The sequence below is a fragment of the Balearica regulorum genome, chromosome 1 (assembly GCF_011004875.1).
Source record: "Balearica regulorum gibbericeps isolate bBalReg1 chromosome 1, bBalReg1.pri, whole genome shotgun sequence".
NCBI lineage: Eukaryota > Metazoa > Chordata > Aves > Gruiformes > Gruidae > Balearica > Balearica regulorum.
The window spans coordinates 37,014,022-37,040,568 of NC_046184.1; the positions used below are offsets into that span (position 1 = coordinate 37,014,022).

The 26,547-nt window shown below is 45.1% G+C and overlaps 1 protein-coding gene and 1 long non-coding RNA gene across 4 annotated transcripts in view; one reads left to right on the forward strand and one right to left on the reverse strand.

Annotated features, from left to right (window-relative positions):
• Positions 1-1,383: 1,383 nt before the first annotated feature.
• PPM1H (protein phosphatase, Mg2+/Mn2+ dependent 1H) overlaps positions 1,384-26,547 on the reverse strand; it is a 145,512-nt gene continuing 120,348 nt past the window's right edge. The window contains exons 7-10 of one of the 3 annotated variants that reach the window (XM_075745470.1): positions 21,006-21,069; positions 19,202-19,309; positions 9,744-9,895; positions 1,384-3,665 (exon numbers count right to left, since the gene is read on the reverse strand). In XM_075745470.1, coding sequence (XP_075601585.1) covers positions 3,518-3,665; positions 9,744-9,895; positions 19,202-19,309; positions 21,006-21,069 — 472 coding nt within the window. In that variant the 3' untranslated portion in view covers positions 1,384-3,517. Of the gene's footprint in view, positions 3,666-3,819; positions 4,055-4,604; positions 6,031-9,743; positions 9,896-19,201; positions 19,310-21,005; positions 21,070-26,547 lie in introns of those variants that run through there. The other 2 variants (XM_075745479.1, XM_075745486.1) reach the window with 2 other exon arrangements.
• On the forward strand, positions 3,763-5,943 carry LOC142600518 (uncharacterized). The gene is made up of 3 exons (XR_012834051.1): positions 3,763-3,866; positions 3,978-4,060; positions 5,871-5,943. It is a non-coding gene; the product is annotated as an uncharacterized LOC142600518 (long non-coding RNA).

Genomic DNA, 26,547 nt, shown 5'->3' on the forward strand with positions numbered 1-26,547 from the left:
AGAATTTGCCTGACTCTGAGCAGTGCCAAGGCAGGAGCAAGGGCACAGCGCTGTGCAACAGCGATACGAATACAGGTGCAACTCAGGACTGAGGTTCCTTGCTACTGAGGCTTAAAACAATTGTGGATACTAAGGGAACTTCACTGGCAAAACATCGTTGCGCTGCTGGCATCAGGCAGTAACTAAGATGACATACCAAGGATCTAGAACTTGGATTTGGTGCCCAACTTGCTCCAGTTTGAGGAGGCGAGCTGCCTGCTCCTAACTCAGGAGCACCACTGAGCCCTGGAGCAGCTGCAAATCTGAGCAGGGCAATGCCCATCCCACGCCTGTCTGAAAAATGCTATTGTGCACCATGGATCCTCCCCGCCATCAGGGATTTCTAACGCTGTGACTCCCAAAAGAATTCAACCTATAAAAGGAATTGGGAATTCATTTAATTATTCTTGCTTTTCACACAATACCTCCCCAATAGATGACTCCTGCCTCCTATTTATATGATGCTTTGGGGTGTATATGTATTTATACCATGCCTTGAAGCAGAGCACAGAACGCAGCGCAGGCGCTCCTAGTGAAAGCAGATAGAAGTGAAAGCCCAAGTACTAACGCAGCGTATCAGAGATGTACCAGAGACACTCTAGGAGGGCAAGCATGTAAATGTATAACAGATACTCTGTAAAAAAGCAGAACAAAATACGTTACTGCATAGTTTCAGTCACATACATCTGAGTAGGAAGCTTTTTATTATCCTTTAAAGTTCTCAGAATGTATTAATTGATGCTAATTTATGTTAATTGTTGATACTGTACTTCTGCCATTTCCAGGAGAGGGGCTGACAGCTAGCACACCTCCACCTGGGCACAGCCGCTGCAGAGAAGCAGGCTGACTGACAGTAATGCCTCAGATGAACAAACAACATATCGGAGGCCAATTCATGAGGCCACACCAGTGCCCACAAGATTTTGCTCTAAGAAGTCACCAGTCAGTTTGCTCCCACCAAGCCATGCACTCTGCTAACCCATCTCTCCAGGGGTACATTTAAAAATGGCCCGAAAAGAGAAGGTGCATTTTCCATTGGCTTGAAAGTACAGTTTTAAATTTTGGCAAATGCTACACTGGAAATTTATTTCCACCACATTGTACTCAATGGTTTTACAATGACTGGTATGTTTCTAGACACCATGTTACCAAATAACAAAGACTGCATGGGCAATGAAATATTTGACTCCAGCTTGTAGTTGGTACCAGCAAGCATCAGCTTCTTTGCTGTTCAGATGACTCCGCCAGAATTGCCAGCATTAGTTTCTTTGTGAAAGAGGATCTGAATTGCTAGAGGACTACACAACTGCATTTGCGAAGAGACAACAGGAGTTACACAGAGCATGAAAAGCATGTTTACAAGTTTATTAGGCCAAAAAAGAAGTGCAAGAGAAGATCTCTTGCTTAAACTTTAAAACATATGAGGGGCCACGTGAAAAATATTCTAGGCTCCGAACCTCTCTTTTCACCCAGCTACACACAGAAAAAGAGGTAAAGGGGGAAAAAATATAAGGAAAGAATAGATAAAGCATGACAACACATAATCAGATATGCCATTAATTTATGCTGAAGCTCTAGAATATAAAACATCCGCGTTCTGCACAGCTTTATCACATGCAGGCACTGGGGAATGCACGGAACAGTTTCCAGGCTAAACCCATGCAGCCTGCTGCACGTTCGAGCCATTGCACACTCTGCATTGCCTCCTCTCAACCTGAAATCCTACCGGGTCTACAGAGTTAGAGCAAGGGTGGTTTGGATCCACCGAGACTGTTGCACGTGTACTTCCAGATGCAATCAAAGAAAGCATCTGGGCAGCTGTACCGCACATGCGCTGAGCGGAGTTTACGTAGCACGTTATAAATTACAAAACTGGCAAGCTCTAGGCCATGCCTGTTCAGGAGAACGTCTGCAAAGGGCACAGAATCCTCTTTCTCCTTTGGAAAGGACACAACATTTGTGAGCTGCCTAGTCAGTGCCCTACGATTATGTCAGCCCCCCATCTTTTGGCTAGCCAAGAAGTACAAGCCAGATCAGCAGCTCAAGGGGGGCAAATCAGGTTGAATCCGTCTCCCCAGCCATATACCTGCCTGTACACTAGAGCCTTCTGTTTGGGTTTGTTTTTTCTTCAATTCCTGCCAATGAAGTGAGCGCTGCCTGCTTGAAGACCAGGTAGCCAGGTGAAGCTGCAGGTTCACTCAGCTGTTTCCCTCTTGGACTATTACTTTTACTCTGATAATGTTTTACTCATATTTTCTTCATTTAAATTGATTCAGCACTGCTAAGAAAAAAACCTGCTGAAGCTAGTCAAGGGCTTGTATCTATCATCACAGTGATCTTTCGATCCTTGACTACAGCCCTTGATACCAAGAGGACAAAGTTTTAAGCTGCCACTTTCTGATCACCAAGTCAAGCAGACAAAGGTGTACTGAATAATAAGTGAGGCAGGAAGAAGTGAAATGACTTTTAAATAGATCACTATCTGGGTATCCAAATTGATAACGAATACAATACCACCACTTCAAGTAGGAATCCAACTAAAAATACACTCAGGAGCCCAAATAAATTTACTGAATCCCAACTGATGCAGAAGCTGTATGGTCAGGGATCCTTTCAACAGGATAAAGCAGGCAGAACCATTCAATGAATGAAAATCTCCGATTCCAAAGAAACCATGGCCTCCAGGTAAACATCACACAAAGCTGAGTTTACGTGCTCTGTATAATCATGGTATACACACAACAGGGAATCTTGACAAATAACTCCTCACACTAGAACAAATCTTGCCATACAGGACTGTGACCTATTTCTCCTGGACAATTTTGCATGTGGCTGTTTTAGCTGCAGTAAACAGGCATAGTCACACTGAAAAAACAATTTCAGTTCTCCTACTAAAATACAGGAGTATAATCTACTGAAGAAGAGACAGGAGAGAAAAATGGGGGTTCAAAGGATTACACATAGGTTGTACATAGGTACGTCATGAATGCAACTTTTTGAAAGAAGAAAAATCTTGAGTCTCATATATGTATATATAGGTATTTTTAAATGAGATGTGACCCAAGTCACCTTCTGAATATTTGGGGGTAGATTTCAGGAGCCTCCTTGACTTCTCATACCTACTTCTACTTTCACAGCTGAAGTGGCTCTTCCAAGCTACATGGTAAACTGAGGAAAAAAAAAAAAAGTTCCCTGGAGGGACAACAGAATCCATAATATGCTAGCAGCATTTAAATCCCGTTCCTGTTAAGCACCAAAACCATTTCTATAGGGAAATTGTAATCTTAAGGGTTATCTTTAATCATATACAGTATATGTGCAGAGCCCTACCTTTCGGGCAGAAGAATACCCCTCCAGCATTAGTTTTGGATAGATTACATCAATTGGAAGTGTCCTGGTCAGATCACGAAAAACATATTGTCTCTTACAGGCCCTTCCCAAAATGATCCCCATCCTATACCCACTCTTGATGCTAATTTCATGACTGTTTGTTCCCGTGTATTAAAGGGATGACGTAGACAGAGATGTCGTCTCCAGAGCCAAGCCTGTCGTTGGATATTCGCCAGCCCCGGTCCTTCAGCACTCCCCTGGCTCGCATCACCAAGTCCTGCGCCGCCAGCGTGTACCTGTGGAAAAGGCAGAACACAGCCCAGGAGTGCTCGTCTTCACGAGGGAAGTGGGTTTCACAGCCTGCCAGATTTACTGTTGGGAGCCACCAGGACAAGCTGCCCAGTGTTTTCGAAGGAGGCAGGAGAAATGCAAACCACAGCATACCTGCAAAGCAACCCCTTTCAGTTCAGTGACAGCTCCTGCATCAGAATCTGAAGGTAACTGACAGCTACCAATTGATCAAAAAGTCACCCATCGTTTTAGGTGCTTGGCTTCACATGTTTTCAGAAAAATATTAAAACACTTGCCTTAACAAATCTGCTTTCTAGGAGTAGTCTGAAAAAATCCGAGGACCCAAAATAATGCTACTTCTTGTTGAAAATGACACCCTTGTGGACGGAAACATCTGAAGGTAAATATGGGTCAACTATGTCAGAGGCAAACCATAACAAAGTGATTTGAAAGTAATAGAGCACTAAAAATAAAACCCAAATTACACTTTAAACCAAGTAGACTAACTTGTCTGTTTTCCTTAACTGAGAGAATGATTTTTAAGCATCTTTTATTCTGAAACTGGAAAAAGAAAACTTACACTTAATATAACCAGATTAACAGAGTGCCACAGCCCTTTCACATTTATGAGTTCAATGTAAACTGTGTGAATGTGAGTTGTCAAGTGCTTAATTTAGTGAAAAAACAAGTTTCATGTCACTTCAAAACTCCCAGCCTGTGCTGGGCTGAGTGGCGCTGGATTTATGGGAGCTATTTGCTGTCCTGAAAAAATAACAGATGCTGCTTGGGGGCAGAAGGGTGCCAGAGTCCAAAAGGTGGTGTGTAGACAGTGCTCCATCACGTGCTCCAACACGTTTTCCCTTATCATGTTACCTGCTGTTCTACATCAACACACCTGTGTACTCGTTTAGAAGTTTCCTCTGAAAGAAATCTCATTATGGGTGAAGGCAAGCTTTTCTATGATTTGATAATTAAAAATTAATGCAACAGTTAAAAGACTGACAATAAAAAACAGTTCAGTATTGTCTCTGCCTGTGTTTTATCTGAAACATAATTATCAACCTTCAAGATGATGTGGGGCTCTATGAAGCCAAACACACAAGCCACCAGAAGCAAAGCACATCTCTGTAGTTTCCAGAAATCAGGAAGGACAAGAAGGGTTTGCATTTCAAGACCTCCATTTCTAGGGAGGACCCCTGGCCAGAAATGATCTGCCCAGATCCCATCTGAGAAACGGAAAGAACAGTAGCTCCATTGATCAGAAGTGGTGGAGGTGGTGGGGAAAGTGTAAGTGAGTATCCAGGACTGTTCTAACCCCAGAAATTTTCACCAGAGAATGCATTATTAAACAGTAATTTCTATTGGTAGAGACTTTATTCAGTCTCTGGGGATAAAAGAAGGAAAAAAAAAAAAACAATTATGTTCTGTTTCTACAATTTTGGTGCCTTAAACTCAAATGACTCCTTTGAACCAGGAATAGATTTATTTGCTCTACTAGAAAGATTTCTTCAATGCAAATAAACCAACATTTGACTACCCAAAAGGTTTGAAGTTAAATGCAAGTAATGTTGTACAGAAGCAATGCACTCACTACTTCTAATGGTACCGAGTGATAAAATTTCCAGTTCTCACTAGTTTTGAGAGAAGATTTACTCTTAGCGGTAAGAGAAGGGCCCAAGGCATGACACACACGCTTGCACACACACGTGCACGCTGTCTGCAGGTTCCAGGTAAGTCTGTACCAATGACCTCGAGGTATAACAGCAGGACGTAACAAGAAGCACTGCCCCTACTGTCCTAATGCAACATGAAACTGTATTTTCTAAAGGGAAAAAACCCAAATGTACATACTTGCACTCCCCAGTTCCAAATCCCCAAATCAGATGCATGGCTAAGGAAAAAAAGGACTTCACATGGCAAGTGAGAAGCTGGAATATTTACTCACAGTATGTCTGATGCTGAGTGAATTTTGGCTAGAATATCTTTTCCAAGGATTTCTCAGCTATTGTCAGAATTTAAAAGAAAACACCCATCATTCTGGGAGAAAACATTGCCTTCCTCTTTGTTCTAATTAACAAGGGCTCCCCACATCTAAAGAGTACAAAGGAATGAGTATCGCTCTTGGTTGTGTAAGGCTTTTGCTGCTTAATTTTTGGAGAGGGCAAGATTAAAAAAAGAGCCATTTTAATAAACCAGAAATTCTCTCGTAGACAGACTGTGAGGTACACAAGAAAACCAGCTCATCGAAGCAAAGGCAAAGGAACAGGTGAAGGCAGCAGCAAGGTAACATATTCCTCTCCTTGTGTAGAGCTGAATTGAAGCGACACTGTTCAACTTGGCACTAGAGGAGATAGGGTGAGTCTCTTGTACCTGGAGATGAATAGCAGCAGCAGTTCATTACCAAATGCTTTATTCTCCAGCACTGTGAACTTGGGATTCAGCTGTCGAGACAGCATTAGAGAATTGCTGAAGTAGTTTTAAAGTATCCACTTCCTTCTAATGAACAGCCTCGCTGGAATACAACTTTTGTGTTTTAAGAATAAATATATAGGGGGTTTTTTTTCTTTCTGCTGAAGCTTTCAGTATTGATCAGTAAAAGCACTGCAGGAGAAATGGTGACAGTGGGGGAAACGTGCTGCTGTCTGAGCAGCTTCTTAGCTTCTCACACCCAGCAGAGGTGGAACAACTCCCCAGCATCCTCAGAAATCTCCAGCTAGCATGAGAGAGAGTGAGAGGGAATGAGAAAGAACAGGAGGGAGGACGAGAAATAAAAGATTCCCAAGGTCAGTGGGTAAACCTGCATAAGCACAGCTGAAGGAAATGGGCAAGTCTCATGCTTCTCTATCTTCATACCTTTTCAGAGAGATGATGTATGGAAAGCAGCAGTGTGTGGCTACCACCTGTTCTTCGCTCAGGGTGCCCTTCATGCTCCTGTCTGCCACAATACCCATAAGAAATGAGCTGGCTAAGAAATCCAGCTCCACTCCAGCTTCTTCAGTCCATGGAGGAACTGTTCTCTAATCAAGTCTGTGCCCACCACCTGCTGCCCACATCCCCTGAGGCTGCGTCTGCTTGTCTGGGTGAAGACAGACCTGAGGACTTTGCTCTCCCTGCACTTGGAGATGCCCAGGCACATGCTATGTCTGACAGGATTCAAAGATGTTTTTCTGTGGGTAAGAAACACTCACAGTTCTGACAGTAAATATCAGCAGGAGAGTGTCCCAAGAGCGTTGCCGAGGGCTGTAAGCTCTTACCCATCAGGCTATAAAATGACTTCTAATTCAAATGGGAGGGATACTGTTCCCTCAAAGAGCTAATTATGTAACAGATAAGTACTCTGCAGCTGTAAAATCTTCCTCTCTAGCTTTTTTTTTTTAAAAATATGCTGCTGCCAGGGAATAAGTAGGCTACTGGGCCAGCTGGATCCAGACTATGCTCCACAGGCAGGTTCTCCAGAAGACCACAGCATTATCAAACCCAGCGGGCAAGTCTCTTACATTCTGACAAGTTTTCTACATCCCTAGAGATTTCACATTTCCAGCTGATCACCTCACCACAGACTATGTCACTACACCCATCACAGAACCACCTGACATTTTCTGGGATAACATTTCCTTTAAACATAACACTGATAATACGGCAAACAAGATTTTCCTGTCACTGACTAGTGAGAGGAATGAACGCAGATCCACAGTCTGAGCTGTTATGTTATTGTAAATTCATTAGTTATACCTCATTTGGACCACTGTGAAGTAATTACGTAAAACCTCTCACACAGTACTTTAAACTCTTTAAATATTCTTTACAACCGAGCAGCAAGAGCAATTCCACAAAGGTAATTTTCATAAATATCATTGTAAACTATATGAGAGACTGCTCTAATTACCTTTTGCAAGCTGGCGTGAGAAATGTCTTGCCACCACTATTTGTAAGCCTCTAAATGACCTGGCACAAAGTTACTTAAAAGAACAAATTAATTTTCAATTCAGATGTCCATTCATAGACCAGTAGGTCAAACACTAATGAATGTGTTTGTTCTAACTCATAACACAGCAGGCCCAGTACTGGAGTGTGTTGTACTCACACTGGCACTAACAGGGACTAATCCCCCACAATTACTGGGGCTAAACCAGCACAAACAAATCTAAATGAAACAAAGAAAATCTCTTTTTCCTTCAGTGTCTCTGGTTTCTGTGAGTATTTTATAATGGATAAAAAATTACTCACTGAACAAATAAAAAAGATTGAACAAAGGATTGCCATTCCTGCTGCAGCAAATGGGGTGGCCATCACCAGCTTTGAAAAGACCAAAAGGAACAAACCAGACAGAGCATACCCAGGCTGTATTCAGAACTAAGAGGTAGGACCCGCAAGGACGGTAGGAAGAGCTAACCTTTCCCAATTACTAGATGAGAATGGAGACAGAGCGGGGCAGAGGTATTACATTTGAGCAGGTGCCTTTGCAAGAAGAGACTTGGGGGTGCAAAAATGAGAGCGAAAGCTCCCTAGCACTTCTGAACGGAAAGTAGCTTGGCTGGGTCATCTCCTTCTACCTTAAATTAATGGCGTATCTGCATAGCACAGCGCCAGGTGCCCTGGAAGAGCCCCTTGTAAATCCTGCTTGATCTCCCCAAGAGACGGCAGAGACACTTCCATGTCTTGCTGAAGTGGAGACAGCCCTGGCTGTCATTCATTCCACATCTTCCCTTCAGCACAAGGAGGTGGGGAAGGTTAAAACATTGCAGCTGCAGCTCCATGTTAACCATTCATTCACATGAAGACATGAGTGCTTGAAGCAAAACATCATTTTGCGTTTGTGTCAGTGCAAGAAAATACTGCTCACGAGTTCCTTTGGAGCTCCTCTCATTTCAAAACCCAAGTGGCTCTCAGGGCATCCCAGTTATTTTCATTTGCTGATGGAGAATAGGGCTGACCCTGTGAAGATGGCCACTTAGAAACATGAGAAACACCAAGCATTTTGAGATGGGTTTCCCCATGTCCTCAAGAGTTGTCACGTCTAAACAACCGTAACTTGAGCTCTCACACTGTCCCGCATGTTTTCACTTGGCTGCCGAGATATCCCAGAGCTGATTTCTGAAGCTCCCCTTTCCGCGTGCCAACTGGGGATACATACAAAGCCGCTCCCCACTTTCAGCCCAGGGTGAGGGCAGAAGACAGTGATGGCCAGGCCTGAATTCAGGAATAACACACACTGCCCTTCCTGAACAGTCCCTAGGGAAGGATAAAGCTCTTTCCACTTTAACAGTCTTTTACAAGCGAGAGACTTCTGATCTCTAGTGTAATGTTTTAATTCACGGCGACACCAAACTCAGCAGCAGACAGACTGATGGACTCACTCAAGGCAGACAGGGCTCTAGCCAGTTGTTTGGAAACTGGTTTGTTTGCTTGATGGTATGTTTTAAAGAGAGAAACTGATCAAGTAAGAGGTGATAAAGACAGGAAAATGAAGAGGATGAGGTAGGTTAAAATTGTGAAATGAAACAGAATTCAACTAAATTTGAGTCAGATTTCCCACCTATTTTGTCACCACACCTGTCCTGCAGCTGGCAGCACTGAGCATCCCTACTGAAGGTGGGTTTAAAGGTCACAGCATGATCAGGAATGAGCAGGAACCACACTGTGCAGTATTTGTACATACATACATACATACATACATAGAGAGATGCTGATGATGTCCTGTGAGAAACAATCTTTAGTGTTAAGGCACTATCCAGAGGAGAGTTAAGTGGAAATCTGTGACTGCTGGAGACAGAGACCTGTTGCTAAGACCTAAGCCTCCTACAATTTTCACAGGACCTCGTACAGCAAACAAAATGGATCTCATGCCAAGATACTGTGATCCCACCACTGTTCCTTTGAAGGGAGACAATTCTGAGTTATAACAGACCTCCCACCCCAAACCCCCCACATTTGCTGCAGAGGCTCCATCCAACTTATAAGAATGTCTTCTTCTAAGTGTTGCTTATTTACTTAATGGTATTCATATTATACTTTCTACAAAAGTACGTCACCAGAAAGCGGTCTTCCGCGAGAAGCTAGAAAAAACAGGGATGAGCACAAACCTGTGGGGATCATCGGGGTCACAGTTTGGTAGAAAGTTAGTGACAGCTTCTGCCACTTCTTCATTTAACAGCACATCCCAGAGTCCATCAGTAGCTAGGATCAGAACATCATCCGGCCCATGCTCGTACTGCAGGAGGTCATAGACTCTCACCTAAAACAAAAAAACCCCAAGAGACATCCATGAAGGAGGAGAGTGTCAGACCTATTTGTGAGACATTGCTGAGTTTGGCTGCGAGTTAGCAGGTTCGGTCAGGGCACTGAAATACCTCTCCCACAGCTCTGCTGGTGGTTGTCTCCAATTTAGCCCTCGAGATGGCAACCCTTCCTGCCCCGGCTCACGTGCTGACCCCAGCTGGGATGGACACAAGCGTCCTTAAGCCAGGCTGTGAAGCACCGTGTTGCCAGCAGCGCCTGAAGCCTCCCACACCCAGCACGTGAGGTTCTTCCCTAGTCATATGGAAGCTGAATAATTTACTTGATAAATTTTTGATATTTTCTAATAAAATATTCACAAATAATTGTTTTCATTATTTGTCCACATCCATTTAACTCTGTCAGACAAACTGCACATGTTCAGAAAGGCCTGTGTCACAGAAGGCATCTATGGTGGGTTGACCCAGGCTGGAGGCCAGGTGCCCACCAAAGCTGCTCTATCACTGCCCTCCTCAGCTGGACAGGGGAGAGAAAATATGACGAAAGGCTCGTGGGTCAAGATAAGGACAGGGAGAGATCACTCACAACTACCATCATGGGCAAAACAGATTCGACTCAGGGAAATTGGTCTAATATATTACCGATCAAATCAGAGTAATGAGAAATAAAACCAAATTTTAACACCACCTTCCCCCCACCCCTCCCTTCTTCCCAGGCTCAATTTCAGTCCCGAATTCTCTCCCTCCTCCCCCCCCAGCAGCACAAGGGGATGGGGAATGGGGGTTGCGGTCAGTTCATCACATGTTGTCTCTGCTGCTCCTTCCTCCTCAGGGGGAGGGCTCCTCACACTCTTCCCCTGCTCCCTCCCACAGGAGATAGTCCTTCAGGACCAGACTGCTCCAGTGTGTGTCCCCCACGGGGTCACAAGTCCTGCCAGCAAACCTGCTCCAGTGTGTGCTCCTCTCTCCATGGGGCTACAGGTCCTGCCAGGAGCCTGCTCCAGCACGGGCTTCCCACAGGGTCACAGCCTCCTTCGGGTGCATCCCCCTGCTCTGGTGTGGGGTCCTTCATGGGCTGCAGGTGGATAGCTGCTCCACCATCAACCTCCATGGGCTGCAGGGGGACAGCCTGCCTCACCAGGATTTTCTGCAGGGGCTGCAGGGGAATCTCTGCTCCAGTGCCTGGAGCACCTCCTGCCCTTCCTTCTGCACCGACCTTGGTGTCTGCAGAGTTGTTCCTCTCACATATTCTCACTCCTCTCTCTGGCCACAATTGCCCTTGGTGGCTCCCCACCCCCCCACCCCCAACTACGTTATCCTCGAGGCACTACGATCATCGCTGATGGGCTTGGGCTTGGCCTTGGCCAGCCGCGGGTCCGTCTTGGAGCCGGCTGGCATTGGCTCTGTCGGACATGGGGGGAAGCTTCTAGCAGCTTCTCACAGAAGCCACCCCTGCAGCCCTGCTACCAAAACCTTGCCACGCAAACCCAATACAGCATCACATTCACTTTTCTAGACCTGAGGCAGCTGCTGCACTCAAGAATTACACCTGAGCAAGTGAGTAGTTCCACAAAATGGAGAAAAACTGTTTACCTGCTCAGTTATGTGTATCTGTAAGGAGCTCTGTAGGTAGAGACCAATTCAAGATCTGCACAAAAGTGAACCCTCAAGCTTATCCACATTATTAAAATGTCCACTGGCTTCACCTTGTCAGTCTGCAGCCCCAGTCAGGCTGACCACTGCTGCTGGCAACTTAACAGAAACTTCCACTGTCCTCTTCCCAACGAGGCTGAGAAAAGCCGGGAGTGGAGGGGGGAGACACGGGGAGGGGGGGCAGGAGGCCATCAGCTGAGCCAGAATATTAGGAAAAGTCATGGCAAGTGTGTTGGTTTTGCGTGGCAAGGTTTTGGTAGCGGGGGGGTACAGGGGTGGCTTCTGTGAGAAGCTGCTAGAAGCTTCCCCTGTGTCTGACAGAGCCAATGCCAGCCGGCTCCTAGACGGACCCGCCGCTGGCCAAGGCCAAGCCAATCAGCGCCTCTGTGATAACATATTTAAGAAAGACGAAAACAGTTAGAGAGAGCTTTTGCAGCCAGAGAGAGGAGTGAGAAGATGTAAGAACATCTGCAGACACCAAGGTCAGTGAAGAAGGAGGGGGAGGAGGTGCTCCAGGCGCCGGAGCAAGATCCCCCTGCAGCCCGTGGTGAAGACCATGGTGAGGCAGGCTGTTCCCCTGCAGCCCATGGAGGAAGGATGAGGGGGTGTAGAGATTCCACCTGCAGCCCGTGGAGGACTCCACGCCGGAGCAGGTGGAGACACCTGAAGGAGGCTGTGGCCCCGTGGGAAGCCCGCGCTGGAGCAAGCTCCTGGCAGGACCTGTGGATCCGTGGAGAGAGGAGCCCACGCCAGAGCAGGTTTGCTGACAGGACTTGTGACCCCGTGGGGGACCCACGCTGGAGCAGTTTGCTCCTGAAGGTCTGCACCCCGTGGAGGAGACTCACGTTGGAGAAGGCCGTGAAGGACTGTCTCCCGTGAGAGGGACTCCATGCTGGAGCAGGGGAATGATGAGAGGAGTCCTCCCCCTGAGGATGAAGAAGCGGCAGAAACACCGTGTGATGAACTGACCGTAACCCCCACTCCCCGTCCCCCTGTGCCGCTGGGGCGGGGGCGGAGGTTGAAGCCGGGAGTGAAGTTGAGCCCGGGAAGATGGGAGGGGTGGGGGGAGGTGTTTTTAAGATTTGGTTTTATTTCTCATTCCTCTACCCTGTTTTGCTTGGTAATAAATAAGATGAATTCCCTCTCTAAGTTCGGTCTGTTTTGCTCGTGATGATAATTAGAGAATGATCTCTCCCTGTCCTTATCTCGACCCGTAAGTTTTTTTTTCATTGTACCTTTTCTCCCCTGTCTAATGAAAGAGGGGAGTGATAGAGCGGCTCTGGTGGGCACCTGGCCCTCAGCCAGGGTCAACCCACCACACAAGTGTTGTAAACTGAGCCTTTAGCTGGGTGTAACTCTCCTTCCAGCACACACTGTACTCCAGCTGATAAACCGCCTGCAATTTCCAGGTTGCAATGGGGAGCCGTTACGAAGCACTCACGGAGCACTTCAATTACCGCAGCAAGAACCACAGTTTGAAAGAAGGGTAACAACCTTGGCAAGGCAGACAGGAGGAAACGATCATATGTACTGAAGTTTGGAAATGGTGCACCTCGTCACGCACCCTGCTCCAGCCTTGGGCTCCACTAACAGCAGCAGCAGTCGGGGAATTTGTTGGAACAAGCATTTGGCATAACAAGAAAATATGAGCTGTTTTATTCTCCCTCATGGTGCATTCTCCCCTTAGGAGCCATGGAGCAGGCAATGCACATAAAATGCCTGGACCTTTTAATGTAATTATGATTTTATGGGACTGCAACCAGTACCAGAGGAAAAAAGAAAAAAAAAATCACCTAGACCTGACTGTTAATCCTTACTTGTTCGCCTTTCACTCAAAAGCACAAGAAGGTCATTTGTAAAATGTAACCTTCACTTCATTATCTAAGGTAGCAGCTGAATAAGGACTTTGGAGCGGATTAAAGTCAAGGAAGGATACTCTCTTCATTAGAGCATATCTCCTTATTCAGATTGAGTGGGAACACTGTTATAGAAAAGATCCCTATACGCAGCACAGCTCTTCTCTGAAGCCCACTGCACAGAAACCAGTAGCTGTCATAGTCCCCATTCCTCAAAATTTAGTTCAGCCTGTAACAGCCCAGGGTTTCAACTCAGAAATCACTGAGGTGCAGGGGGTAAGTTGGCCAACATGGTCATTAATAAGCACCATATGTTCTGGTCAGATCTCTTGGGTACGGACAAATATTTGAGACACCATCAGGGTTAACGCTCAGGGATGCACTCAGCAGCAAGCCCCTCGTAGGAATAACCAAGCTTCAAAAGTCAGCGCTAGGAAAAACACATCTACCACAGCTCTCCCACACAATAAACCACAAGAGCCCTTTATGCAGGTGGGAGGGAAGGCAGGAAACCAAGACCATGCATCACTGATTTGAATCCTCCTGAAACGAACAATCTTGTCTGACTGGGGAGCAGCACTGGGGCTGATAAAAAACTTGTCAAAGCTATATGCGGCCAATCCACAGCCCAAAAGGTCTAAATCCTTGGTGCAGGCACAATGCTAGGGCAACACCAAGAACAGATCATTTTACCAAGAACATATTTAGTTTTGGGGGAAAGAAAAAAAAAATGCCATCATTGATTTTATGGGTAAAATAAATGCAAGGGCTGCAACTGAGAAGGAACTAGATGTTAGAAGTGGTGCAGAGAAGGGCAGTGGAGTGAGCAATAAGGGATGCTAGGCTGGTACCCAGGCTAAGGAAAAGAGAGTGCCAAGGTGAGAGGTGGCAAGTTTGGGGTAACTTCAGGGAAGATTCTTGTATACACGGACCAGCTGGACATGCAACAAAATGTTCACCAAAATGCAGCTTTGTCTGCCTTCCAGTTACCACAGCAGCAATACATTAGGGCAGCCATGTCCACATAATATTTTTTTCTTAAGCTCTTTCTTTCTTTGGATTTCTAAAATACAGCTGTAGATGCTCCCAGTACCTAGCTGACAAAAATGACTTAATTTAGAGCTGTGCTAATTTAGAGCTATGATAGGCTCAGGTTATGCTTCCAGACCACCTTGCCCAGATGCAGAAACGAGCCGGCTCCTAACCTTCACTTTTCTGCTAGCAGCTTTGTTCTAGTTCTTACTTGGATCAATGAGGGTCTCTTGCAGTAGCGACATGTGTCTTCAGCTGGACATGGAGCAATGTGACAGCAGAGCTCCCGGAGGCACCCAGGTTGGGCAGCATCACCAGGATGCATGTAATGGATGCTCAGACCAGCGGGGCTCCCTGAACATCCAACTTTACACACCTCACGTTGTGCAACACCCTGTAGCATACTCCACACATGCTGTACAAAAAAAGGCGAGGGAGTGTGATATGCCGGAGTTTTGGAACAAGCAGAAATCTAGGGAGTTACTTAAGTGCCTGCAACAGCACTCATGACTCATTGCTTCTGCAGCCAGACATCAATCCTGATAGAGCTCCACAGAACTCATATCCTCTGCCCCAAATGCCTTGGGCTACCTGCACTCTGCCCTCTGCCTCCCATGCTGTCACAAGAGCCTTGCCACCAACTTTCCCCCAGCTTCCCGGCCCCTTCTGTGCTGCCCTGGCAAACTTTCCCATTGTAACGTCTCTCTGGAGCATCAGGGCACCCCTCGAAGGAGCCCAGTTTGGTCACCATACTTCTACCAACCACTGATGTCTTGACGTGGAGCAGCTGAGCTGTTAACTAGCTAAACTTGACTTTAGTAACCAGAAAATGTAAAATGCCAACTCTAAGGAAGGAGCATTGCCTTGGTAGCATAAACATCCATGACAGTAAGAGTTGGGTTGCACTATATTTTATCCTGACTGGTACTTAGAGAAGTCTGCCGGTGGGTAACAGTGGATACACACCACTAGAGCCCATGGTCATACACAACATCTTTCTGAACATACATAATGCAGTTTGTCACATAACGCCTTTCTTCAGTCCAGATATTTGTTTCTCATATTGCTCACCTACATGCAATTAAGAGCGCTGAGAAAAATGCTCTGGGCAAGCAACGAACAAACAGGTGGGCTGATTTTCAAACGGATCTACCCACCTGCCAAAACCTGCGTTTGGCTGCTGAAAAGGACCACGGCAGCTCTGCGAAGGTGCTGCAGCTTGTTTGCCAGGTTTGTTTTTAAGAGGCAGCCAATGCCAGTCCCTGTGGTTCAAAAACCGTTCACAACAGTGACATGCGAGCCAGCAGCCACTCGAGGTGCTCCTCAGCAGCCAGCCCCGGGGGAATTCGAGCCAAACAACAGCCCGCATTCACTCGCCTGCACTATTGATCAACTCGGCTACTTCAATAAATTAAGCCCTTTCTTAATTGTATCGTCCCTTTTTATGCGCAGTGTTATCCAGGGCAGTTTCACTGGCAAACAACGAGATCTTTCAATACCACCCTCCAAGTAATTTATATGTAAATAATAAAAAGCGGGTCCCAACACTGCTCCCTGCAGCACTCACCAATTAATCTCCTTTTAGCTTTTTACTGCCACCCTTTGTTTCCTGCCCTTTAGCCAATTTCCAGTAGACTGTGCCAACTTTCCACTTAGTCTGTAGCTTCATATCTTTTATATTAATAACCTGTGATGCAGAACGGTTTCTCAAACGTTTTCTGAGAAATCAAAGTGCTCATGCAAGACCATCTACTGCATTTATTATTATTTTTTTAATTCTTTGGTAGACATAACCCTGAAGGACTTCAAGCCACTGAAGTGTGATGTTTGCTTCTTGAAACCACCTTGAATCCCTTTGATCATACTGTACTTCTCTAAGTATTTGCCTTGCTTGTTCCTTTCAACGGTGTAATTCCTGTAGATTTCTCTGTAAGGCAGATGTGAATCTAAAACTGTCTCCTTTGACATATTTGTGGAGTTGTCAGAAAGATTTTACTAACATACTGGAACAAGAAAAATTCTCCCTTATTAGCTTATCATTTGCCGTGGTGGCCGGCTTCAGGCCCATTACTGGCAAGGGCCAAACGCTGCTGTCAGAGTCACACCTCTCCCCACCAAATGGCCAAGCTGTCATCCAAAAAATTTGAGGATGAAATTCTGCTTTTCAGCTGCAACAAGGCGGCTCTTGCTGAGCTTTAAAAAAGCAGAATTTCCTGCTGAAAGCTTTCAAATGAACTGTTCCATTATGAAAAATAAATATTTAATCCCATGCCAGAGAGCCTCAGCCATGGCTTGCCTGCTTTGTGCTACTCCAGTTCATTATAAAAGGCTCAATTCTCTAGAGCACACCAACCTGCAGAAGTCCTCCAAATCTGGTCTCGTAACAGCTGAGCCACTGAATCCTGATTACATTTGTCAGTCTTGGCTACATGACTTCTCCTCCCATAGCCTGGCACTCTATCAAAGTATCATTTCACACTACCCTCAAATTACTTTTATATGCCTATTTCTGGATGTAGTCTCAGGGATGCTTACCTTTCCTTCAGTTAAATTTTGGTGGACATGGCATACCAGAGCTTTGTCACGCTGGAAATAAAATGTTCTGAAAACTCATCACGTTGCCCCCAACTTGGGAAAGGATGCTGTAACTGCGGCCCAGAAAGAGAAGCCAGAGGACTTGGATCCTCCCTCTGTCACGACTCACTGTACGCCTTAATTTCCTGTGCCTCCCCTTTTCCAGGTCTGGAAACCAGACATTGTGCTTCCCTACCTCTATATAAACAATTTGAAATCCAATGCTGCACAAAGGCCAAATATGACTGCTGCTTGACGCCATTGCCTTTACTTCCAAGTGCCAAGCTTCCCAGATGGCAGCATAAAGGCATTGCTTCTTAATGCTGGTTTCTGTGCAAGGTGCACTGTCCACGTATGGACAAAAAAGTCAGGAAAAACCACCAAATACATGAGGAGATAAAGCACTGGGACTATCTCTGGTAAGAGAAGGAAGAGATGATTAAGAGAAGGAGGTGCAATGGAAAGCAAGTTGGAGCATATGTTACTTCCTAATAAAATTCAGGTCTTTTTTTGCCAGTATGTCTAAATTGAGGTTGCTGGTGCTCTGTCTTTCCTCCTCCTGCCCTCATACATTTCTGCTGAATTTAGCTGTGAAGGGAATGTGGAAACAAAGCCAATTTTGCTTCCCTTTTGCAAAGCAGTTAAGAGATCCTGAAACGTGGATAGCATATGAACTGGATGCCATATTCCAGAATTTGAACACGTACAAACACACTCCACACAAAACAGAAAAGCCCATGAGAAGCTTTGGTTTATACACACAGACAAATACTGCAGCAGCAATTGGCAGAGATGATACTGCTGAGATACCGTGCTGAGGCCATTACATACCCCAGAAACACTGGGTCTCAGCATGCCAGAAAGGAAAATAAATAGGTAGAATTGCATCATTTCACTGGCACTAAACAAATCCATCAGAGTGATGAGGGCAGAGCTGCTGCCTGCCTGGCTGGCTAAGGAGAACAGGAGCAGGTCCCAAGTGAGAGATACCACACATTCAAAGGGGGGAGAGGGAAGGTACTGGATTGACAGCAAGGAAACATGAAGAAGGGGCTGTCTCTAGATCTACACCTTTTCTTCAGGGCCAGATTATCTTTTTTTAATTTTTATTTTTAAATTCTCAAAGATGTTCTAAGTAAGGTTAATTTAATAATTCAGTTCCTTCCTAGCAGTATTATGTCATTTGTGTATTTTCATTTTCTCATACTGCTATAGCAAGCAATAAATTCAAGGTCAGTTACTGGGTATGGTCAAAACTCCAGCAAGCCAGTTGACAGGGGACAGCTCTCAGCATTTGGGCCATGGAAGCAAAGCCTCATCTTTTTGTGCTGTCATCAGATGGTTTGCCCTTACTTAATACTTTATGAAAAATATGCGTTATCTGTTCCTTGACATAGGAACAGGAATGCAGTTATAGAGGGGAAAAAAAAAGCGAGGTTTGCATGTTTCTTGTTAACAAATATATTCAAATCCCTTTGGAAGGCTTGATATCCTTCACTGCAAGGTCTCTGGTGGTCAAAAACCAGAATTGTTTGTGGCGAAGCAAGTCAAAATGATGGAGGCATTTAAAACTACCTCTAAAACAAATGCTGCATGATCTCCTCATTATGCCACCATTTGGGAGGGCATAGTGCCATTTCTGCCATTATTTGGTGTTTGCACAAAACTCTCATCAAGAATTAAGAACTAGAGGTGAAGGGGTAGAGAGATGGAAGCATAAAGCACTCTTCCAATCGCTCTTGGCATTTTCCTGCTTAAGAGTTGATCTGGTATCCTCTGTGTAACGCAGGATACTACACTACCATGGAAGACATCCAGTGCTCCCTTTTGGAGAACACACATTTACATCAGCTTCTGTGAAGGCAGCATGATCCAGGTCTCAAAGGGAGGTGGAGCACATGAGGGTGGGGAGTGATGGGTGTCTGTCACACTGAATGACAAAGCTATGGGATAACCATAGACCAGGGAGTGAGAAGGCACCAATGCTCTGCCAGGGATGTGGAGCAAACAGAGCCACTTACAACGGTCCCACTATGTGGATGCTACTAAAACGTTGCACCTTTGGAAAGGGCAGCAGGTTATCTGGATTGGATCACAATCAGAATGGACAATTTGGGAAGAAAAAAGAAGCAAACTAAGTATGTTTGTTTCTCTCCCACAAATCAGATAACTGAACCTTGGCTGTTTTACCTCGGGAGATGAGGACAGGAAAGGTTTGATGTATATATTGGAGTCGTGCACTTTCAGGTCATGGTCTCCCAGTCCTCGGGTCACTCCAATTGTTGCCATAACCCGAGCCTGGAAATGAAGAAAGGCAATGGGATCAAATCTTGTTACATGCACTGTGTCAGTAGGGAAAGAGATAACATGGCTACTCCCTAACTGCTACAGTTAGGCATAAATTCTCTTTTCTCTCCCAGAAACTCTAGATTTAACACAGCTGATCAACTTCAAAGCTTTTCACACTCATGTCATTTCCCTCATTATTCCAAGCTTTGTATTCATCCATATTCCAGTCTGCGTACACCCACTGTGCCTATCTGTAAGGGACTGGGACTATGAAAATCTCACCCAGTTGTCTCGCTGTCCCACATCAGTCTATGAGAGCATTCCTTCAGCAAATTATACTGTTAGTAAACCAGTTTACTCACCTAAGAAACCTAAGAAACCTGCGGCCTCTTCCAATTGACATATTCCATATATTCCCTCCACCAAGAAAAGTGCCAAAGACCACCTTAAACTGCTGAACACACAGGTGACAGTGGCACCGACCACAGTGTTCTCCTCCGTGGACAGACAGTCTAGGGCAGGTCTGCTGTTTCCTCAGGTCTACCACTTCCTTCCCCAGGCGCCTTCCTCTGTGACATGAGCTGTCTCCCAAGAGGTGCTGGGCTCTTCTTCATTAATGTTTCTCCAAAGACTGACCAGGCAGACAGCCTCGTGAGGAACCTTGCTCTCTGCTGTCTGCATATTGCTCCCCCCAAACTCTAGTTTAGCCGCAGCAGCTTCTGAACAAGAGAGCTCACAGCATCAATAACAGCGAGCAACCGACTCAAAATTATTTTGCCTCGCTAACCCCTGGCTCCATAAGGCAATAAGAAAGTAAATTAAAAAGATGTGCATGAAACATTTTGCAAATAATTATAAACCTAACCAAATTCAGAGATAAGCTGCAGGTCTGAGCCTTCAAAACTTGGACTAATTTTGAAAAGCGTGTATTTTTGCATTGAGATAAGAACCTAATGCAGCAGGGGAGCAATATTTAGAAGCATAGCGAGCATACCAATATCAGCAAACTGACACCACTGCGTCCTTATATTGATCCTATTGCTGCATTCAGCTAAGCTTGCTGGGATCAGCACTAATGATCTTGCTGTTCTTAATCACAGAGCTGGAAACAAAGTACACCCAAATGGAATGGTTCGTTTCTCCCTTTCAACAAAAACTATCAGCATTCACACATCAAAAAGATTCAACAGTGAGTTCACATACACTAGCTGAAGAAGATACAGTTAAGGGGTGTTATACTTCCCAAATCTTGCCCTGATCCCTCCCCTTCCTAAATTGGCGTTTTGCGTCTCAGAGCACTCTAAAATGTTATTAATATCCTCCTGCTTTGTTTTCAGCAAACGTGAGGTATTTTGCTATCTTCATCCAGCATAGTTATATTTCACAATGAAATCAGGAACATTTAAAGTCAATTATTTAAGACGGTCTCATTGTAGCCCACTTACAATGAAGGAAAAACAAAAGCAAACTGAACAGCAAATGACTATATGTGCTATAAAAGTGCTTTTTAGTATGTTGAGCTCCCCCACCCACCCCCCAGACATAAGACTGATTTATGACAGAACCAAGATATTCTTTCAAGCTGTCAAAACGATAAAATAAAGAGATACTGAGTGGAAAACATTGGACTGCCACAGGCTAAAGCGAGTGGTAAACAGCACAGACTTCCTTCTTCCTTTGGTCTGAGGAAAGCAAACATGCCCACCTTCTTGCCTTCTCCATATATAAGGGGAAACTTCAAGTCATCTTCCTCAATGGTTTTGTATGCCCTGTGAGGGGAGGACAAACAACATTTATAAAGCTTGCAGTCCATTAGTGACCCAGTGCCCTGAAACAAGCAGCTGTGATTTAAGAAGAAAAAAAACCCAAAAAACCAAAAAAACACAAAATGCAACACTGTTTTTCCTAGGCACTGTCTTTGAACCAAGATGTATGTTTCTTTTTCTGTGGAAGGATTTTCCCTAAAGAATTATCCATTTCACCAAAAGGAAAAGTGAACATGAGGAAATATCTAACATGCCAAGCTGCTCCTATTGCTTGCGAGTTAAAAAGAGGTGGACTGGAATAACATCCTGATCGGGTATGATATCCTTGGCTATGGCAGCAGCTATACCATAATAAAGTGTCATAAAAAACCCCCAACCAAACAAAAAAACACCCCAAACCCCCCAAGAAGCTAACCAATGACTAGATTCACACTGTTAACGTGAAATGGTGAGCAACGACAGGATGTGTACACAGTCAAAGTGTGAAACAGCTCTCCGATCCTGTTCTCACCTTTCAGGACCGCTTAAACCAAGACAAGCTTCACGTGCTGAAGAGTCGTAGAAGGATATTTAGTGCTCATTTGACCTTGACTGCAACAGTCAAGGTTGTCAGAGATTTCGCATTTCACAGCAGTTTTCCCATAGTCGAGACAAGAGAAGTAAACGCTCATGCTCTGATTCTCTTTACCGCATGCCTGCATACTCTACCTTTTACACATCCAGCTGCTGACACTGATGAGGTGAGAAGGTGAGCAATTTTGCCAGTAAGAAATAAAAAAAAAAAAAAGATAAATAGACAGCTGTCATTCTCATAAGCTGTAGAGTCCTGTGGCTCGTATAACACACGATCGGGCCGAAGTGCTGGGGAGCCTCTTTGGCTAAAGTACGTCACCCCAGAGGGACACGCTTCCCTTCACACCACAAAAATTGTCCCTCCCCAGCCTTCCCCTGCATGTTGTCCTTCCCTCCCAGCTCACCCCTGCCCTCAGCCCTCAGGGTGACACCAAAAACATCCTCTAAGAGCGCAAGTCAGCACTCCCCGCCAAAACAGAAGGGAGAAGTGGGAAGAGGGAAGGTGCCGCAGCAGGTCCCTGCCAGCCCCTGCTGCATGCCCCTCCAGCCGGGCTGGCTGCTTGAGCTCCGGGGACTCGCATTCAATCAGGTTTAAGCAATGTTCAGGCTGTGACATAAATCAGCAGGAAATTAAAAATTAAGGGTGAAATCCTATATTGTAATTGAACTGCCCCCTGCTTCACCAAAATATGGCACAGATCTGGGATCAATAAATGGTGCTGTATTACATGGCTATACAAGCTGCATCACCTAGGCAAGCCTCAGGCTTAAAGAGAGTAGCATAGATGTTTAAGCCCCACATTTACATTTCCCAGTAATGACAGGTATGGTTGTCTAAGACCGCCGTGAGACTTGGCCTGTCTTGTCCCAAACAACTCAAGCAGGAAACGTTGCAAGAGGAGAACCAGAAGAGAGATGGATAGAGCCTGGTGGAAGCAGACCAGTGAGCTGCTTCTCTTCACTCCCTCTCGTGATTGTGAAAGCATCAGTCTGGCCATGCGTTGATTGACAGGTGTTTGCTGAAGGGGTGCATGTGCTGTCACACCCCCCCCCCCCCCCCCGAACCTTCTAGAACACCCAGCTGCGCAGATGTGAACTTGGACCAACTAAACTATATAAGGGTGAGCGCACGTTTACCTTTGTGGACCCACCACCTACAGATCAAGACTCCAACTCGAGACAACAACGCTGGATCGAAAGGGTGGTGAAACTTTTTCATTTTACTATCTCTTTTTCTCCCTCTTTTTCTCTCTCTTTTCTCTCTTACCTTTCTTCTACTCATTTTTTCCTTGATAGATGTCACCTACTTTTGCCTTAAAGTAGTTGATAAGGAAACAACATCTGCACCATAGCACCTTTATCCGCCATGGGTTTTTGTGATTGTTGTTAAGACAACCAACAAAATGTTCCTCTGAGTCACTGTCGTGTGCTTGCAGCCCAGAAAGCCAACGGTGCCCTGGGCTGCATCAAAAGAAGTGTGACCAGCAGGTCAAGGGAGGGGATTCTCCCCCTCCACTCCACTCTTGTGAGACCCCACCTGGAGTACTGCATCCAGCTCTGGGGGCACCAGTACAGGAGAGACATGGAGCTGTCAGAGCGAGTCCAGAGGAGGGCCACAAAGATGATCAGAGGGCTGAAGCACCTCTCCTGTGAGAACAGGCTGAGAGAGTTGGGGTTGTTCAGCCTGGAGAAAAGAAGGCTCCGGAGAGATCTAATTGTGGCCTTCCAGTACCTGAATGGGCCTACATGGAAGATGGTGAGGGACTGTTTATCAGGGAGTGTAGTGACAGGACAAGGGGTAATGGGTTTAAGCTGAAGAAGGGTCGATTTAGGTTAGATGTTAGAAAGAAATTCTTCACTGTGAGGGTGGTGAGGCATTGGAACAGGTTGCCCAGAGAGGTTGTGGAGGCCCCATCCCTGGAAGTGTTCAAGGCCAGGCTGGATGGGGCTTTGGGCAACATGGTCTAGCGGAGGATGTCCCTGCCCATGGCAGGGGGGTTGGAACTAGATGATCTTTGAGGTCTCTTCCAACCCAAACCATTCTGCGATTCTATGATTCTATGACTTTACCGCCTTTGCAGCCCTGCCGTGCAGGGATACCCTTTTCGGGGGATTATAAAGATTCACCTCCTTCATCACCCACCAAGTGGGGAGAGACAATGGTCCATAATAATGTTAGGGGGTTAGAGGAAGGGTAGAAAAAAAGAAAAAGCAACCAAAATGCAATGAAGAAACCAGTGGAGGATTCCACTCCCATACTACAAAACATTACTAGGTGTGAAATCCCAAAACGGAACCAAGTGAAGTTTGCAAAACACAATGGGTGCTTCATGGGAGACCACGTAGCCAAGAATAACGTATGTATATTACCATGATACTTGGGCAGCTCTGTAAGAAACAATATAGTGAAGGCATTTAAATGGCATTTTGTACTAGGAAGGGCAAACAGATTAGCTCTTAAACCAAACAAAAAGGCACAAATCACTACAAGTAGCCAGCATGATAATACCTCCCTGATGTTTAAATCCTGGAATAGTTTTGTTGGGAAGGATGATTCAGTCAGGGACTTTGTTCTTGTTCCTTCCTTTATTTTCAACAAGGAATAGCTAACGTCTCTGCCTCACTCACCAACTTGGATATCCTGGTTTGAATGTGGAGGAAGAATTTTACCATCCCTGACTGCTTGTGAATGTGTCACAAAGCTTTCAGCTGGACCTACAGTGCTGGGAGCCCTGGCGAACCCTCCAGCTTGACAAGACAACCATTCCTACTGGATTTTCAAGTTGTTGTACATATTTGCTACAAATAGCAAACAAGATTAAGTTGATGTGACTGAATTATTTGCAACCCCCTTTTTAAAGGAAAAAATAAACCCATTCTTTACACACAATCTATATTATCTGCAAGATAACTACAAATACTTAAGACTAAAGCCTCCACTTTACACTGCCCTGTAAGTAGCCAAAAACAGGAACAAAGTTTCCTTCCCTCTCTCCCTTCTTTCCTTATATTCTCCTGCATAACACCTCACACTGACTGCGCTTTAGGAAGAAGGAAAAAAAAGAAGGGGTGAAAAAGGCATCATTTAGGCCAGTGTCCTTCAAAAGAATGGTCCCCACTGCCGAGTTCAGCATCGTTTAAGGAACCACCATAAGGACCATTGTCCCTAGGGCCTTCAACTGTGACACAACAGTGCAAGGATACTGGAAGAGGTTGTGTTGCAAGGGCTGAAGCTAACTTGTTTCATCAGCAGATCAGGAAGGGCAGCTGGCTAGCTTATGACCTCCTGAAGCTATGTGACTGAGGGATGCCCAGAGGGCTACAGTGATTTGTTTTTGGTTTCTCACAGCAAATCACTTCTTGGGCTCAGAACTTGGGTGACAAGACTCATCTCAAACATGCTTTTTCTGTTCACGTTGCTATTGCCTGAAAAATTACCAGCACTTGAAAAACAATGCTCAGAACTGCAACCGCAGTAGTAGAGCTGGCACAGACACACTGACAAGCAACCTGAGATGCTCTAGAAAAGTACCTATGATGTCCTCCATTACTAGTGAAACAGAATTAATAATATATGGGCGTGTGGTTTGCTGCAAGAGAAGGATGAAGGACAGCTTTTCAGCTAGCAGCTCAGCAACTGCACTGGGGAGAAGGGCGGAAGGAAGCTATGAAGTTCATTTTGATTTATGCCCTGTGAAACCTCCTACACTTTGTACGTGTGTTTATTTCATTCAGGTTACAACCTTCTGGACTATTTAACTTGATTTGATGTAATAAAGTTGCATTTATACCTTCCCGTGCTGTTTAGAGTGTGCTGTATATAAAGATATAATATGGCAGTCGGTATATCAAACACAGACATACGGAGAACCTGAGGGAGTTGTTTGGCTTTTTTAATGCCAACATGGTCTTATTCAGCCATCTACATAATTCAGCCTAGCTCACTGTTTTAACAAACTTCAACACAGGGTTGGAACCCTCCACTCTCCCCATCTTCCTCATCCACATCCCAGGAGGTCTCAGTGGCCACCAAGGCATGACAAGGCAGGTTATAAAGACAAGGCTATGCTATTGCTTGCTGCTCTGAATGAGCCTGAATCCTGTCAAGTGCTTCTGCCACGTAAACCTCTATTTTTCCAAATGGAAAAACAGGGGGGTGGAGGGGGGAGTAGAAAAGGCGAGCTTGTGCCCAGCTAGATCTAGCTGCATTTTTTTCAGTTAACTTAGTTTCTTCTTTTAATTTCAAAAGAATTATGAAATGCTACTGCTGTCCAAAAATACTGAACTAGGGCTTGACATATGTACCACCCACAAAGTTACATTTGGACTCAGGATCAACATTTTGGAAAACTGGGCCAAATCGTACCGGGAGCCAAAAGAGATGTCAGAACGAAAGAACTAGGACTGACATGATGTTACTCATATGCTAACTGGAATCTGCTCTAAATACATGGCAAAAAAATCACCAGAAGCTGTTAAATGCACAAGACAATCTACGGAAGAAGTTTCCCACTGTGCTGAGGTCATTAGCAGTGCTTTAGGCACTCTTTAAATAAAAGATTATCAAAGTTACCTGCATATTGCTGGGTCAGAACTTGAAAAACTGGTCAGCTCCCAAATACAGATTTCAGAGCCAAAATCCCAGATAATTTCTTACATGTGTTATGCATTCTCCTGCCATATAATTTGTTCTTAAAATTGGTCTTCTGAAAGCACATACAAATTCACGGAGAAGTAGAAGTTGATGATCAAAAACAAAATCCACATTATATTTTCTTTTACAGCAAACTGTGTAAGGTTACTGGTCATGAAAAGTATTGCGTTGGCATCGCCAGGCACAACAGATGGTGGTGAAAACGCAATCTACCCTGACCTGGAAGGCTCAGTTCTGTGAACGACAGGGGAATC